Source organism: Panthera tigris, chromosome D3 (assembly GCF_018350195.1).
Source record: "Panthera tigris isolate Pti1 chromosome D3, P.tigris_Pti1_mat1.1, whole genome shotgun sequence".
NCBI lineage: Eukaryota > Metazoa > Chordata > Mammalia > Carnivora > Felidae > Panthera > Panthera tigris.
Genome location: NC_056671.1, coordinates 1,908,086 through 1,923,450, shown reverse-complemented (window position 1 = coordinate 1,923,450; position 15,365 = coordinate 1,908,086). Strand labels below are relative to the sequence as shown.

Sequence of the window (15,365 nt, the reverse complement as noted above, 5' to 3'; positions counted from 1 at the left end):
TGCACGTTGAGAACGTTCAGCGTCGCTGTCCCTGGCCTCTTCACACCCTGCCTCCCTCACTACTGTGTCACCAGCCCCTGAAACGTCACCGACACAAGGTGCTTGATGATTCCTGAATTGTTCGTTGAATGGATGAAAGCAAGGATTCTGGACTGAGCTCTTGGCCCCCTGACTTCCAGGACAGGTGTCCCACAGCAGAGCCCAGGCCCCTGGCTGCCCAGAGATGGGGCTGTGCCCTACTCGGCTGCCTTTCGTATTTTTAGAGTCTGCCTCCACCCGGCTACCAGAGCCACGGGCCGGCCGGATGGCCTTACCGTACCCAGATTCTCACTCCGACAGTCTTGGGCACCTGAATCTCGCTTCTGTTGATTCGGCGACGTTTCCGCTTCCTTCTCTCAAGCACCGCGTTGGGCAGATGGAAGAACGGAGCTTCCAGGGGGAGGGAGGCACCCCAGGGAAGGTGTGGGTCCCGGGTCCCCGCCAGAGGTGAGGCTGCAGCCGTGCGAGAGCCTCCAGGCACCGCCGCGTTTCCAGGGAAATGATACACCTGCCTCCCCCAACACGTGCTGCCCAGCAAAGAAAGGGACACGGCAGGATCCAGGACAGCGGACCATCCGGCAAAGCAGAGACAGGTGTGAAGGGCGGCCCCCAGATGTGGGCGAAGGGCATCCCAGGCCCAGCTCTGCATCCCCAGGAGAAACCGGTGTGGGTGGAGGGAGGCTGGGGCTCCAGGCAGGAGACTCCTGGGGCGAGTGGGGTTAGCGCCTCCCCACGGGTGACCATCCTGAGAGGACCTTGGCAGCTCTGGCAGAGAGTCTGGGGGAGAGGGAGGGGCGGACACACAGAACTAGGCAGACCAACAGAAAGAGCCAACTAACTCCAGGGAAAAGGCAAGGCCGTGCACGAAAGGACACCCCGCCATTTGCAGAGCCGGGCAGGGCAGGTGAAGAGCAGGTCCTGCCAAGGCCGCTGTTCAACTTGGAATCTGTGCCGAGGCACCGAGGGGTCAGGAGGAGGGCTGGATGAAGGCAGTGGGTTCACAAGCCAGCGTGGAGAGCTAGTGTGGCAGCTGGCACACGGTCAGCGCTTAGACCCCCAGGACCAGACGGGGTCGCCCCGGGAGCCAGCGTAGACGGGAGAGGAGATGTGGTCTGCGGGCCGAGTTGCGGGGAATACCCGGGACGTTTATGGGGGATCCGCGTGGATGGAAGATGACCAGAGAGGGCGGTGTCCCGGAGCAGGGAGGGACGGACCACCCAAAACTGCTCTGGGTCACAGAGGATGAGGACAGAGGGCCGGCCCTTGGCATGACGTCCCTCTGGGGGCGACAGCAAGAGCCACTTCATCGGCAAGAGGAAGGTGGGGGTCCTGTGGGAGCTGGCTCAAGAGAGCCGGGGAGCTGTAGTCAGACAGGACACCCAAACCGCCCTGCTGTCTCCCGGGACTCAGCCTTGACCGCGGATGGTTCTGGTACTTTTACTGCGATAGGGGGACAAGAGCCAGACCTCAGTCGGCCCTGAGCCTTATGGGGCAGCATCCTGGCCTGGCGGGTTCAGCACAAATCCAGTTTGTACCGCTTACGAGCCGTACGGCATTTGGCAAGTTCCTTGACCTCAACGGAGTTCAACTTCCTCAATTCAGAAATGGGGTGATGATGCTGGTACACGCTGTAGGGTCATAACAGGCTCGAACCGAGATCACGCTTGTTAAACACTGTCCCCGGCCTCCTTTAGGGTAAAGATGCCATTTGTTTCCTTAGCCCTTTCTCATTCCTGTGACATGTGACCCCGTGACTTCCCAGCCCCAGCGTCCCCCCTCCCCGCCCCCGACACTGGCCCAGCCTGTCCACGGGTCTTTGCGGCCCTGCGATGTTTACGTGGAAACGAAATGCCCCCTCCACGGTCTTTTTCCCAGAAAATGAAAACACGGATGATGGGTCACCTGAGGGCGTCACGACATCCACGGCTGTTCCTCCACGTACAACCCGGAGCCCCTCCTCCCATCGCGATGCACCTGAGCCTGGGCCTCAGCACGTCCAGAACCACATCAGCCACGGCAGTTTCTCTCCAGATCCACACTGATGTCTGAAGCCCAACGAGCCCAGACCAGCCTGGACATCCCCGCACGCCCCTCCCCCTCCTACCACGGCCCATAAGCAGACCGGTCACCCTCCTGATTGGTACTGGGATGTGTCTGCGTGTCCCCTCTGCAACTGCTGCCCCAGTCCCGGACACCAGGCTTCATGGCCACGGCTGACGGGCCTCCCTGCCTCTCCACACACCAATCCCCAGCGCGATGCTCGAAGAGGGTGCATCAGACCCGCTAACCCCTGCCTCAACCCTCTGCCTCGGAATGAGGTCAAGCTCCTGCAGAGCACCTGGGGCTCGGTGGCACCTGCCAGGGATGCGCCCCCTGCCTGCCGGGCATGACCTGTGTCCTCCTGGGGCCTCCTTCCCCGGGCACAGGGGACCCGAGCACTCATATGACCCATGCCTCCCACTGACCTAAGCTTCACGCTGGTGGGGCCCTGCCCGGAGCCCTGCCCTCAAGACCTTGCTCTTCAAATGCTCTAACACTCAGAGTGGTAGGAAGTTACAAAATCCGTACTGTGCTTTGCACGAGTTTCTCCTCCTCTGCTCCCACCACTGGTGAGGCATCAGTGGGTCCAAAACAGAGACTGAGATGAATGCAGGGGAAGGAGACAGGAATGTGGACGACGTGCCGGGGAAGAGGAATAACAGGACCGGCTCTGGTGCACGTTCCCTGGCATCAGATGCTTCGTAAATAAAACTCCAGGCTCCCGGAGAATGCGCTGCTGAGAAAAAGCGACCTGTCGCCCTCCTGGCAGGATGTCTGTGTTTCCGCAGGCTCACTGTGTGTGCAGGAAGCGCCGGGCCGGGGCTGCGGCTTCCAGGGCCGCAGGGAGCAGGTGCCAGCAGGGCAGCTGGGTCCAGGCACCCAAAGTCCCTTCCGTGCGGAGAGCCAAGGAAAGAGCAATGTCGCTGCCCGGACGCCCGCGAGCAATACCTTTCTGGACGGCGTGCGACGCAACGTCGCTTCTCAGTGCGCCAGCCAACTTATCACGGCAGGCGGTACGGCCGACCGTCCCCATCGGCACCGGCTTTGGACGTCTATCCTCGACACGCGGTCCCAATAAACGAGTGGAGAAGCGGCCTCGGGAGTTCCCCACCTGGTGCGAAACATGCTCCCAGGCTCCTCGGGGAGAGGCCGTGCCGGCAGATTCCTTCCCATCACCGGCCGGGTGGGACACGGGGCCTCGGGAAGGAAACGAGACCCAGCCCTCGGACCCCAAGCCCCACGTGGAGAGAGACACGAGGACCATCGCCAGCGACGGAGATGAGGCGGGGACGCCCCCCGATCTGCTCAGTCCTCCCCTCTGTTTTTTCTTCTTCCTCCTCGTTTCTTCACCTCTCCTTCTCTTCCACCTTTGTGCTCTCTCCCTCTCTCCTCCTCTGCTAACGAGACCATGCTGTAAATATTGCCCTGAGACTTGGTTTGCTCAGTTAACGACGGACACATCACAAAACTGTCCCCAACACAGCGGATGTGAACCTGAATTACTCCTTTCAAGATGACGCCGTCCTGGTCCGCGGTCCGGGTGTACCACAGTGCAAACCCCCCCCTCGGAGGGGGGTTCCCCACCCCCAGCCCACACAGAGCAGTGCGGAAAAAACAAACAGACGGACTCGAACAGGGCATTCTGCCCGAATGGAAGGTCGCAGGGTCAAGATCACCGCCGCTGGCAGGCTGCTCGTGCCCAAGGCTGAAACCACGCACACCCGCAGCCGCCACTGCTGCGTGTGGGGAGCGTGCTTTTCCCCACAAGCCCGCCAGCGTCGCGTGTCCGCGGGCAAGCACGGGAACCTGGGTCGCTCAGGGGAGTACAGATGTCCGAAACGTCCCCGCGGCGGGAAGGAGGGGAGCCGCCCTCTGCCGGCCGGGGAGGGAGACTCGGGTGGGCAGCCCCCCGCCCCGGGCGTGCCCTCCGCTCACCTTCTGCAGCAGGTCGATCTCCTGCTGTTTGGCGCGGAGGACGGCCAGGGCCCGCTCATGCTCCAGCTCCAGCTGCTGCCGGCGTTCCGCGGCCTCGCGCATGTGCTGCAGGGGGACAGGGTGAGGTCGGGGCGGGGGCTGGGAGTCCCGCTCTGGCTGTCCCGGCCCCCTCCCCTTCCTGGGATGCCAGCAAGCCCTCCCCCCGCCCTCCCTTCTCTTTCAAATGCCACGGGCGCGTGAGCCGAGGTGAATTCCTCCCCCGTCTCCTGTGAGTGACAGCCAGAGGTTAGAGATCTCTGCCGCCACGGTGGGTCTGTAGGGTGACGTGGGCCCTGTAATCCTCCTAATCTTCTGGGGGACGGGCACTATCACCGGCCCCATTCTACACGGGGGAAACTGAGGCACGGGGAGGTTGTCCTCGCTCATCACCCAGCTGGCAAGTGGCCGTCCGGGGTTCAAGTCAGGCTCGAGGGAGCCTGGGAATCTCGGGTTTGGGCACTGTCTGCTGGTGAAGCCACACTGGCCTCCTCCTAGCTGCTGGAACTTTCCAAGCATCTCCGGCAGGTGCCTGTGGGGACAGCACAGATACCGCGGTGGCAGCGCAGACCCGCCTCTGCATTTCGGGGCAGTAAAGGGGCAGCACGCGGCACCGAACAGCCACACTGCCAGGGTTCAAATCCCAGCTCTGAGCTTGGGCTGGTGATTTAACCACTTCGTGCATTTTCTTCTCCTGGATTAATTACTCACGAGCATCAGCCATTTGTCAGCGGCCAATTACCGACAAGTGACGTGACTGGTGCTGATGAGTCAGTTACGAGTCAGCCCCCGCCCCTCAGAGCTCTTGCGCACGTCTCACGAGTGGGGAGCAGCGCCTGACAGCGTCCCGGGTCACCTGCCGCCCGGAGCATCACTGAGCCCCATCCGGCCCCACCAGCCTCGTACACGTGGCGCGGCCCTAAGCCCCGCGCCGCCGCCCTGACAGCTCCAGATACACGGGGAACCGTGGAGCCTGTAGGGAGCAGGGCCTCTTCCCACGGGACAAGCGGCTGGGACCACGGCACCGCTAAGACGGCGGCCGAGAAGCAGCTTCGCCGCCGTCTACGGAGCACTCGCTGTGCTCACACCGCCCCTGATGCTGGCGGCAGCCAACGGGCCCAGAGAAGCCCAACAACTTGCCCAGGGCCACACAGCACGGCCACGGCAGCGCCTGAAGCCCTTCCCGGGGGTGTCAGGCCTCAAAGTCACGGCCCGCCTACTCAGGGACCTTTCCTGGCCTGGGGCCGCTACCAAGAGCCGTCTCCACTGTGAAACTCCCCCCGGGGGCTCGGGAGCGTTTTCAGGCTCCCAGAGCCAACCTGCTTTGCATGAACAATTAAGCGGCTGTTTAATGACACCATTGTTCCAGCTAATTTCTGTGCTTCTGTTTATTTTGGATTCGGCCCGGCCACGTGCGGCCTGTGTAATCTTTATTTAGCGCCGGGAAGGAAGTGATTAGCGGAAGGAGGAAACCACTTTGCTTACGAGGGTCCAAGGCTTCGTGAGAAACACGCAGCGAGCACGGAGGTGGTCTGAGCGTGCGGCCGCGGGGTGCGGGGTCCGGGGCGCCCAGGGCACGAAAACCACGGGGACAGAAAGGGCTTCCACGCATGTCAGGCTGATGAACCGGTCAGCTGAAGGAGCTGTCCGGAATGCACACGTGCAGACAAACACGTGTCCCTCGCGGGTACGGCGTCTGGGGCTCACTGTGATGCCACGGCAGGAGAACACAGTGGCGGGAACTCGGATCGCACGTGTCCTTTCAGCCCCCCCCCCCCCCGGCTGCCTCCCTTCTCAGCGATGCGGCTCCAGAGGCATCCACCCCCTCGCTCCCTGCTCCTTACCCCTCTGCTGACACCCCCCCTCCGACATCCCCCAGGACGGTCCCGCTCCACTCCTGCCCGGAGCCCCACGCCTGCCCGCCTCCCTCCCTCCTGCGTGGTCCCTCAACACAGGGGGGCCGCCAGACTCCTTCCCGCGTGGCCGTCCCGCATCACGGCTGGACTTGCCATTTATAAGCTCACGCTTCCGAAGGAAACGCTTATGTCTTTGCTGGTAGCCAACTGCCCACTCACCCTCTCCACGTGCACGGACAGGAGGAATCTCAAATTTAGCCTGTGCAAAACCGAGTTCTGGGTTTTCTCTCCCAAACCACCCTCCTCCCTCCCCCCCAGGCTGCGCATCTCGGCAATGGCACCACCATCCACCTGTCTCTCCAAACAGCTGGCTGTCGTCCCTGGTCCCCTGTCCCTTCCCACTCAACATCCAGAGCTTTGCGAGATCCTTCCGTTTGCATGATCTTCCATATCCGCCACCGCCAGGCCAGCCGCCGTCACCTCTGACCTGGGTCGTAACCACACACACGGCTAGCTGGTCTTCCTGCCCCCGACAGGCCCCCCCCCCAGTGAGACCAGGGTGTGCCCTCCAGGACAGAAGTCACCCCACGGCTCTATGTGTCCACCCGACTGCGTAGGGGTGCCCAGAGAGCTGGGGAAGCGTTCCGTCTGGGCGCTTCTGGGAGGGGTTTCCAGAAGACACTGGCATTACGAACGCGTGGGAGAGGAAAGGAGCCCATCCCGCCATCCACCCCTCTGGGGACCCTGAAGGACAAAAAGGTGGCAAAGGGCCAATTCGCTCTCTCTGCCTGTGTGGAGACACATCCGTCCTCCTGCCCTCGGACACCTGTGCTCCTGGATCTCCTCCTTCCAGACTCGGGTCGGGACTTCCGGTCGGACCTCCAGACTCAGACTCGTGGACCGCAGATCAAGGAGCTTTTCATCCTCCATGACCGCGTGAGCCAATTCTTAGGCTAAATCTCCTCTCACATCCGCGGATCTATAAATACCCGGTCGCTTCTTTCTCCGGAGGACCCTGACGCACCTGCTCCTGTTTGAAGCACTCAGTGGGTGCCAGAGGCTTCTAGAACAAAACCCAAACTCTTTCCCGCAGCCGACGGGCTCCTCTGTGACAGGACCACTTCTCTGCCGCACGTCTTACTTCCCCCTCTTCACTGCGTCGGCCACACTGGCCTCCCCCCAGCTCGCTGTCGCACATCACAGAGCGTACCAGTCCCAGCGCCCGAGATGCTGGCCCGTGTCCCCCCGTGGCTGCCCGCCCCCCCCACAGCACTTATCCCGGCCAGAGATGACTGCGTTTGTACGTTTCCCCTCTGTCCTCCCTCCTCCCGCCTTGTACTGAGGTCCCGAGGCCGCCGGACACACCTCGGTCGACTGATACCCGCAGGGCCTAGGGCGTCCCTGGCCCGCGGCTTCCGGAATCCAAGGTTGTGTGGGAGCCCCTCCCCTGCGGCCCCGCCCCGCCGCTGGCGGTCTCCGTCACCACTCGGCACGTGACGTGACGCGGCACCACCCTCACTCCCCGCGCATCATCGGCACCACCTCGAATGGACAGACGCGGTATCCTTGCCCCACACGCGCCACCTGCAACGTTCTGCGTGGCGGCTCTCTTCTGCTCCGTGCCCTTCTACTTCTGGGCCAGTCTTTCTCGAAGGCTACGAACGAACGGGACAGCCACAAACACATTCCCGTTTTACTTCCGACATCACCTCTCGACTCAATACTTGACGTTCCAGACACGAGGTAGAAGGGAAGCACACAGGTCTTCGGGTCTATCGTTCGCCTCTGTCTTCCCGGTTTCTGCGGAGACCTCGGCGGGCGGGTGACCGGACGAGCGGCTTTGACATCGTAGCCTTCCCCGCTTCCCTTACCGTTCAGGCTTCTCGATCAGCCCCTAGGCAGGCCACCGAGTGCCCCCACGGCGGCCGGCTTTGGTGTCCCAGGAACAACTTCGAGGTCATTTCGCCTCCCTGACTCCGATTAGGGTGGTCCCTGTGCCCAGGGGTTTGCTTCCCTCCTAACTATTCACACACCCACCTGTGCCCCAGGCCCAATCAAAGTTCACCTTCTCTGGACCGACGCGGAAGCAAGCAGCAACAAAACACAAAGACAGACTATTCTCGGTGACCTCATCAGAGCTCCGTGATTCAGCCATGCCTGAAGCTTCACCTCTCTCTCCTATTTCCTACTTTACAAACTAATGCTTTTCCTCTTTTGTTTCTTCGAAGTATTTGACAAAAGTTTCGGTGAACTTTACCCCAAATTGTCCAAACTAAAATATTTTTCAACAGCATTTACGGCTGCCACAAAATTTAATTCCATAATGTCTCACATTATGCACTGACGCTTCATGATTTTTTAGTCTTGCTTCTCAAAATAAAGAGACAGCTGGTGGATCATGACAGCTTTGGGGCTGTTTCAATTCCCTGTTTGGGGTACGAAACAGCCAGAGAGCCAAAGGAGCTTTCCAGAAGTAACTGACACCGTCTCCGCAGCAGAAAGAGTATAAACTGGAGGTCAGGGACCCAGGGGGACAGCAACCAAGCCCTCCTTGTCCTGTACGTTGTGCAGATACGCCCTTCTTGTCCCTGCAAGCAGACTGCCGGCCTTGGCTTCCCAGCCCCAGACATCGGCATCCTCGCCGTAGCCAAGCACGAGTTCTGGAAGGACTGCTGTGCTAAGCGGTTCACACACACGACCCACTGCCTCTTCACAACCACCCCTGAAGCAGGCAGTATTTTCACTCCCATTCACAGAGAGGGAAACCGAGGCCCAGGGAGGTGAAGCAACCCGCCCGACGTTGCCCGGCGAGGAAATGATCGAGCCAGGACCTGAACCCAGACAGCCCAGCTCCCCGCTCCCCAGGAGGCTTCCCAAGGGACCCTCCCGTGCTCGTGGGAGGCTCCCTGCGAGAGGAGCCGAGGGAGCCCTCTGCACGCACCGCCTGCGAAGCGCTCAGGCCGCTGGACCCACGTGCACGGCTCCCGGGAGACGGTTCACACTGTCACCCCTCCCGTTTCCTGAGCCGAGATGATTCCGGCCGTCCCCGGGAGCGCTAGGGGCCACGAGTTCTCACGGAGTCTGAAAACCCCGGCCCTCCCCCGAAGACAAAGCTCCGCCAAATTCCCAACATTTGCCCTCACTTCCTTTTACCAACAGCCTCCCAACGGCAAGGCCACGTGCTGCGTTCCACCGGAACGTTTCGCATCTAAAAAGTACCACGGGTTATCCGCCACGGCAGGAAACGCCTGTCGAGAGCGCTCTGTCTGTGGCGCGATGTGTTTCTCAGGTGGCGACGCCACAGCTGGATGTCGACATCAGCGCCAGCACTTAAGTGGCCCGCCTTCCCGGCGGGAGCCTGGGCGCCAGACAGCGCGATCACGCGTGGAGCAAACCGCGCTATCCCTCCGGTGTCAGGGCAGAGGCGGATGCGTCTTCTGCTCCGGGTCCTCCCTGCCTGCGCAAAGAAGTTACGGAAAAACCGATTTCCCTCCACGAGAGTCACCGGCGACGCGCTGACCACCACGTTCGGGCGGCCGGACGCGCAGCGGCAACAAGGTGCCGTTTCTGCACACGCTCTTTCCACACGACACCTGGCGGCGACAAGTGCAGCATCTCCCGAGCTCACGCCTTCAGACGTGAGGAAGGGGAAGCGCTTGAAGCTGTCTGTCCCCCGGGTCCTGTGACGTCCTGTCCCATCTCTGCAACTCAGACTCGTTCATGACGAGAACCGGCACGGACACAGAGCCGCGTACGTTCTGGGAGCTGAGACGGGTCTTAGCCGGAGGACCGGAGTCTCGTGCTGCAAAACACTGGGAGGTGGGGAAGCCCCTCTGACAAAACCCTGGTTCTCTCCCCACTCCCCACGTGTCCTTAGTCCCGCGGACTGGCCCCCGCTCCCCACGGGACCCCAGAGGAGGCAGAGACACAGGGACAGGGGCACTCGACCCGAGCAGAGTAGTTCGGGCCCCTCCTGCCGGTGCCCGGCGGCCCCAACTGCGGCAGGCGGAGGGTACGGTCAGCCAGAGTGCACGTGGGGGGCTCTCGGGAAGGGGCCTCCCTGGGCCCCGACACGCCTGTTTATCAAATGGAGGCAAAAGCCCGCCTTCCCAAGGCTGTGGCGAGGACCGGATGAAGTATTTACTGATTCGAGGGGACCTACCCAAAGTTATGTTTAATGTAACGACCAGTGTGTTTTCAGTGTGCCATTTTATTACCTGTTCCCATTTTTTCTATCCTTTTCGTTATTCTGCTTCCCCTTCCCCGCCTTCTTGTGGGTTGTCTGGACGGTTTCCAGCATTTTACTTCAACGTATCTATTGAGCGTCTGGCTATAAATTTTCATGTAACTTTTAGTGGTGGCTCCAGGCATCTCAATACACACGTTTACATTTAAGAAACCTACTCAGCGGCGCCTGGGTGGCTCAGTCGGCTAAGCGTCCGACTTCGGCTCAGATCATGATCTCACAGTTCGTGGGTTCCAGCCCCACATCGGGTCTCAGAGCTCAGTCGGGAGCCTGTTTCGGATTCTGTGTCTCCCTCATCCTCTGCCCCTCCCCTGCTCGTGTCGTGTCTGTCTCTCAAAAATAAACAAACGTTAAAGAAAAAAAAAGTCTACTCAGAACGATAACGCACCTCCCAGGTGGAGTGGAGAAACGGGAACACAGCTTACTTTCCCGCTTTACGTACCGGTTGTCTCAGGTATGACTAAATCCAAATACACGAAAACCCATGGAGAGGTGCTCAATGTTGAGATTCTAAACGCACAGGTACATGAGCCCTGGGGAAGTGACCCATGAGTGGAGGTTTGGGGGACGGGGAGGAACAAGGCATTCCATACACAGGGAATGGTGTGTGCAAAGGTCCCGTGGTAGAAAGAATCGAAGCGAGCGTGAGGATAAAGGAAGGCTGGTGTGACCGCGGCCTGGTCAGGATGAAGGAGAAGGGCTGCGTGCTTCTGGACACAGCAGCTGGGTGGGCGGGAAAACGGAGAATCAGTGAGGCTGGACTTCTCATTTTAGTGGCTGTGGGCTCCTGCTGAGACGCGCTTTACCTCCTGGATACGTCCTTTCACTTAGCCAAAAATAATTACAGGACACTTATTCCGTTAACGAACAAGTCAAAGATGAGTTTTGTTCTCGTGAAGCATATGTTCCACCAGTGGAGGAGAGGTGCAGGAAATAAACAGGCAACCTAGCAAATAAGTCAGAGTTTCAGGGACCGATAAAAGCTGGTAGCCAGGCCGGGGGGGGGGGGGGGGGGGGGGGCGGGGTGTGTGCAGAGGGAGAAGGAGGGAGCAGAGACTCTACTCAAGCTGGAGCGGGAGGTGACGTGTGGCCGAGACCCACAGGATGACAAGGCGCCGGTCAAGCACAGTTTCAGGGAAAGCTCACTGAAGCAGCAGCCGGCCTGGTGTGCATCTCTGTGGTGCAGGGGTACACGGGCCGGGTGGTTAGAGGTGAGGGAAGCGGGCAGATCTGGAGCAAATGAGGCAATCCCCCTGGCACGGTCCAGTGTGCACGCAAACCGGCATGGCAGCATGGCACAGCCCTCACTTGAATACACATTTTGGCTGCTAGTGTGGACCTGACTCAGTTTTCACGGACGGCACGCTGATCCGAAGTATCCCTTTCGCTGGTGCAGAACAGGGCAGGACACGCGTGCGTCCACACCACCAGCCAGCGCGCACGCGGCCGCTTGCAGAGCCTCTCCCCACGGAGATGGAGGTGGACAGGGAAGCTTCCAGAGCAGCAAATTTCCTGTTTGCGGCTAGTGTCTGAACATCTAGACGATACTCTCGCTGTCTGGATCAGGCCCATCCAGGGTTTTGCTGGAGACGGAGCCCTAAACGTTATTCTCATGTTGCAGAAAAACCCCGGAGGGTGTTATTGGTGTTTGAGAATCAGAACTTAGAAAAGGAGCCAGAAAACATTAAATACAGCTGATAACGGCAGTAGGTCCAGGGACGCATGTCCACGGGCAGGTGCAAGGACACGGGAGGGGCACGGGGAACGAGCCGCGGATGAGGAAGATTACTTGTTACTCTGAGAATCACTTATTAATCCCAGATAATCAGTTGTTCATTAACAAAATAAGCCTTAGATTACGTACGTTTAAATGGACTAATCTGTTGATTACGAGAACAAAATCTGGTCCCCAATGCTTTTTCCCTTTTCCTTTGAATCATAAACCATAACACGCCGAGTTTAATTAATCAAAAACATTTTTGCGTGCTCAGGTCAAACTTGCAGACTTGGCACAGGGTGCCGTGAATTCCGGCCGGTCACTGAAGGGAGACTGAGCAAGTCACGGGGAACCTGCCGCGGGCATCCCGCGTGTCGGACCAAGAGCGTGCAGGACGGCCTCGACCAAGCCATGATTTTAAAAGAAGGATAGGGGGCGCCTGGGTGGCTCAGTCGGTGGGGCGTCCGACTTTGGCTCAGGTCATGATTTAACAGTCCATGAGTTCCAGCCCCGCGTCAGGCTCTGTGCTGACAGCTCGGAGCCTGGAGCCCGCCTCCGATTCTGTGTCTCCCTCTCTCTCTCTGCCCCTCCCCTGCTTGTGCTCGATCTCTGTCTCAAAAATAAATAAACATTAAAAAAAATTAAAAATAAATAAATAAAAGGATAAAACCCAGCCTCGCTCCGCAGTCTTTCTGAAGGGGCCTGCAATCAGGTGTGGGCAGGGCCAGGCTCCCCCAGGGGCTCAGGGCAGGGCCCCTCTGCCGATGGCCACCAGCCCTTGGCGAGCCTCGGCCCCATAACTCCCGTCTGTGCCCCGTCCTCCCGCAGTGTGCCTCCCACGCCTGTGTCTCCAAACCCCCTTTTCTACACGGCAGGCTCGGGTAAGCTGCGTCCTCCTCCCGTGTGGTCTCATCTTGTTGGGTTCCACCTGCTGAGCCCTCTTCCCGGACAGGGTCCCCCAGCCAGGCTCTGAGCAGACATGACCGTGGGGGACACCGCTCACCCCACTGTGCCGCCCTGCAGTTTCCACGGCTGCGGCCCCGCCCCCAGGAACTGCCCCCAGGTTGGGAGGGGACGGTGGCTGTGCCCTCTCAGGGGGGGCAGTGGTCCCTCCCTGCTTTGTGGCTCCTCAGCGGTGTCTGTGTTGAGCTCTCCTTGGGACAGGACGCTGTCCCCTGCCAGGGCTCTCGTTCTCTCCTGACTACAGAGGGACATCTCTGTTCTGTCTGACAAACAGAACCACCTCCCGGGCCCTGAACCAGAAGCCAGACAAGACAGAGGCGGCTGTGCCTGGCTGGACGCACGGCCGTGATGCCACAAGCGGCTCTCCCTTTCCACGGGAGCTGGTGGCACACTAGGATCTAGAAGGCCGTGACTGCCGGGCAACGGGAAGTCCGCGTGGAACACACCGAGGCTTTCTTGCGGAATATCCTAGAGCCCGAGAAGCTGGAGGAAGAAAACGTGGGTTTGCTCCCTTTTGCCACCAGGTCGGACACTTGCCAGGACCGCTGGGCATGCGGGCGCAGAGCTCGGCACGGGCGTCCATGTCAGACCGCCCCCCGGCCAGGCTCGCGCAGGCCAGGAGCCGCGAGCGCTGCAGCGTCTTGTCCTCTTGGAGACGCTCTGTCTGTGCCAGGAGGAGACAGGGCTTGATTTGCGGCTGCGTGTTTGCAGAGCACTGGCAAACCCCAGAGAAGCAATCCGCCCCGACAAGCTCCCCTGGCTGCCGGCCTTCAAGTCCACGGCTATCCCCCGCGGCACAGAGAGCGTTGGCAACGGGGACGCTCACACTGCATTCACTTGTTCGCCGATCTACTCAATCGACTGGTATTTACTGTGTGCCCACCATATGCCAGATTTTGTCCTAGGCACTGAAACAGGCTCTCTCAAGTGTGTTACTTTTGGGAGGGAAAACCAACAGTACGCAAGTAAACAAAACAAAGACGACGGGGTGTCTTGAAGAAAACGTATTCAGGCAACGTGGTGGTGACGGGCAGGACAGTAGCTCCTGTGGAGAAGAGGGTCGGGAGAAGAATCGCCAAGGAAGGGACACGAGACCAAGACAGAAACAAAGTGCTGAGGGAAACAGCATTCCAAACAGCAAGTGCAAAGGTCCTGAGGTGGAAACAGGTGTCGTATGTTCCAGAAAGACAGAGAAGACCAGCATGGGTAGGCACAGGGTGAAGGGGTCTGGATAGGAGCAGGGGTAAAGGACTAGGTTGGGGGGCAGCGGCTGGGGTCTGTAGTAAGAGTGCAGACTTTAATCTCTGGGCAAGAAGAAGCACTTGCTAGATGTAAACAGCGGTCTTGTGTTCTTTTGCCAATATGGCTGTGGCTGCCGTGTGGAGAATGGGCTCTGGGGGATAACGCAGGGAGGGCACACCTGAAGGCCTCTGAAAGCTGAGGGCCTCACACTGTTGGCCATTGTGAGCAGGTCGCTTGGAAGTGACCGGTTCCACCGGGCAGACTTAAGACTATCCCGTGCCTGTGTGTGACTCAGCCCACGCTTATTATGTGGCTTCTCTATGCCTGCGTGGGCACCGGGCATTCGCTGATAAGCAGAAAAGATAGGGAAGCTGCCCACCCGGCACCTATCGTCTCCTTGGGGGTGATCGGGACACAAGCCATCGCACAACAGGCACCACAAGTGCAAATGCCCTGGGGTGGATGGAGCATGCCCAGAGAAGCACTAGGAGGCCAGTGTGGCTCAGTCTTCAAGACCTGAGCTTTCCTGGCTCTTCCCTGCCTCCCTGACCTCATCTGCTTCCTATTTCTGCAACTCAGGCCCCTCGTCGTTCCTCACACATGTCAGGCACCCACCCGACTCAGCCTCGGTACCTGCTCTGCACACTCCCTCCCTCCCTCCCTCCCCCCAGGTCGCTGCCCACATGTCACAGCATCACGCAGCTTCCCCAAGCACTGCAGACAAACGGGCATTTGCGTCTTTACCCCCCGTTCTTCTCCCCACTCGACATAAACATTAGTTTCTTGATAAACTTGGCCTAAATCGAGGGTGTGGACTTAGGTCCCTTTTCTCCGGCACCCGGAGCGTTTGGCACATATTAGGTGCCCGTTAAATACCGCTGAACGAACGCGTGTGTCCTTGGGTGTGGGTCCCGCTGGGTTTTTCAGCGGGGCGATTGCAGGAGCTCTTGAAGTGTCTGAGGCACCCCGAAACCCGTTTCCCCTTCCAACTGGCACACGGGGTCGTATTGTTCTGGCCGTTTGAGGCCTGTGTTACCAGGCAGCCCCTGGCATGGCAGACGGGTCTCTGGAAGGGCCGTGTGTCAGTGGACCCGTGATGTACACAGCCAATTACAGCCCATCAGAGAAGAGTCACGGGCACCTTTAGCTAGACGGAATCACCAGCGCCCAGGCCGGCGGAAGATCGGTGATCTTTGGAAACAAAAAGAGGCAACTTAGGAACGTGACCGACGGGCCGATTATCAGTTGAGACACCCCGGGCACGGAGCCAGGGCCCGTAACTACACCGCGC

The 15,365-nt window shown here is 59.7% G+C and overlaps 1 protein-coding gene across 14 annotated transcripts in view; it reads right to left on the bottom strand.

Annotated features, from left to right (window-relative positions):
* The window catches only part of RIMBP2 (RIMS binding protein 2), a 95,175-nt gene that overhangs the window by 65,661 nt on the left and 14,149 nt on the right, over nt 1–15,365 (bottom strand). For 11 of the 14 annotated variants that reach the window (XR_006210214.1, XM_042963106.1, XM_042963103.1 and 8 more), the window contains one exon: nt 4,015–4,119. Coding sequence is in view for 10 of the 14 variants with exons in the window: in XM_042963106.1 (XP_042819040.1) it covers nt 4,015–4,116 (102 nt within the window). In the remaining 4 variants the exon portion in view is untranslated. Of the gene's footprint in view, nt 1–4,014; nt 4,120–15,365 lie in introns of those variants that run through there. The other 3 variants (XM_042963099.1, XM_042963100.1, XM_042963098.1) reach the window with 1 other exon arrangement.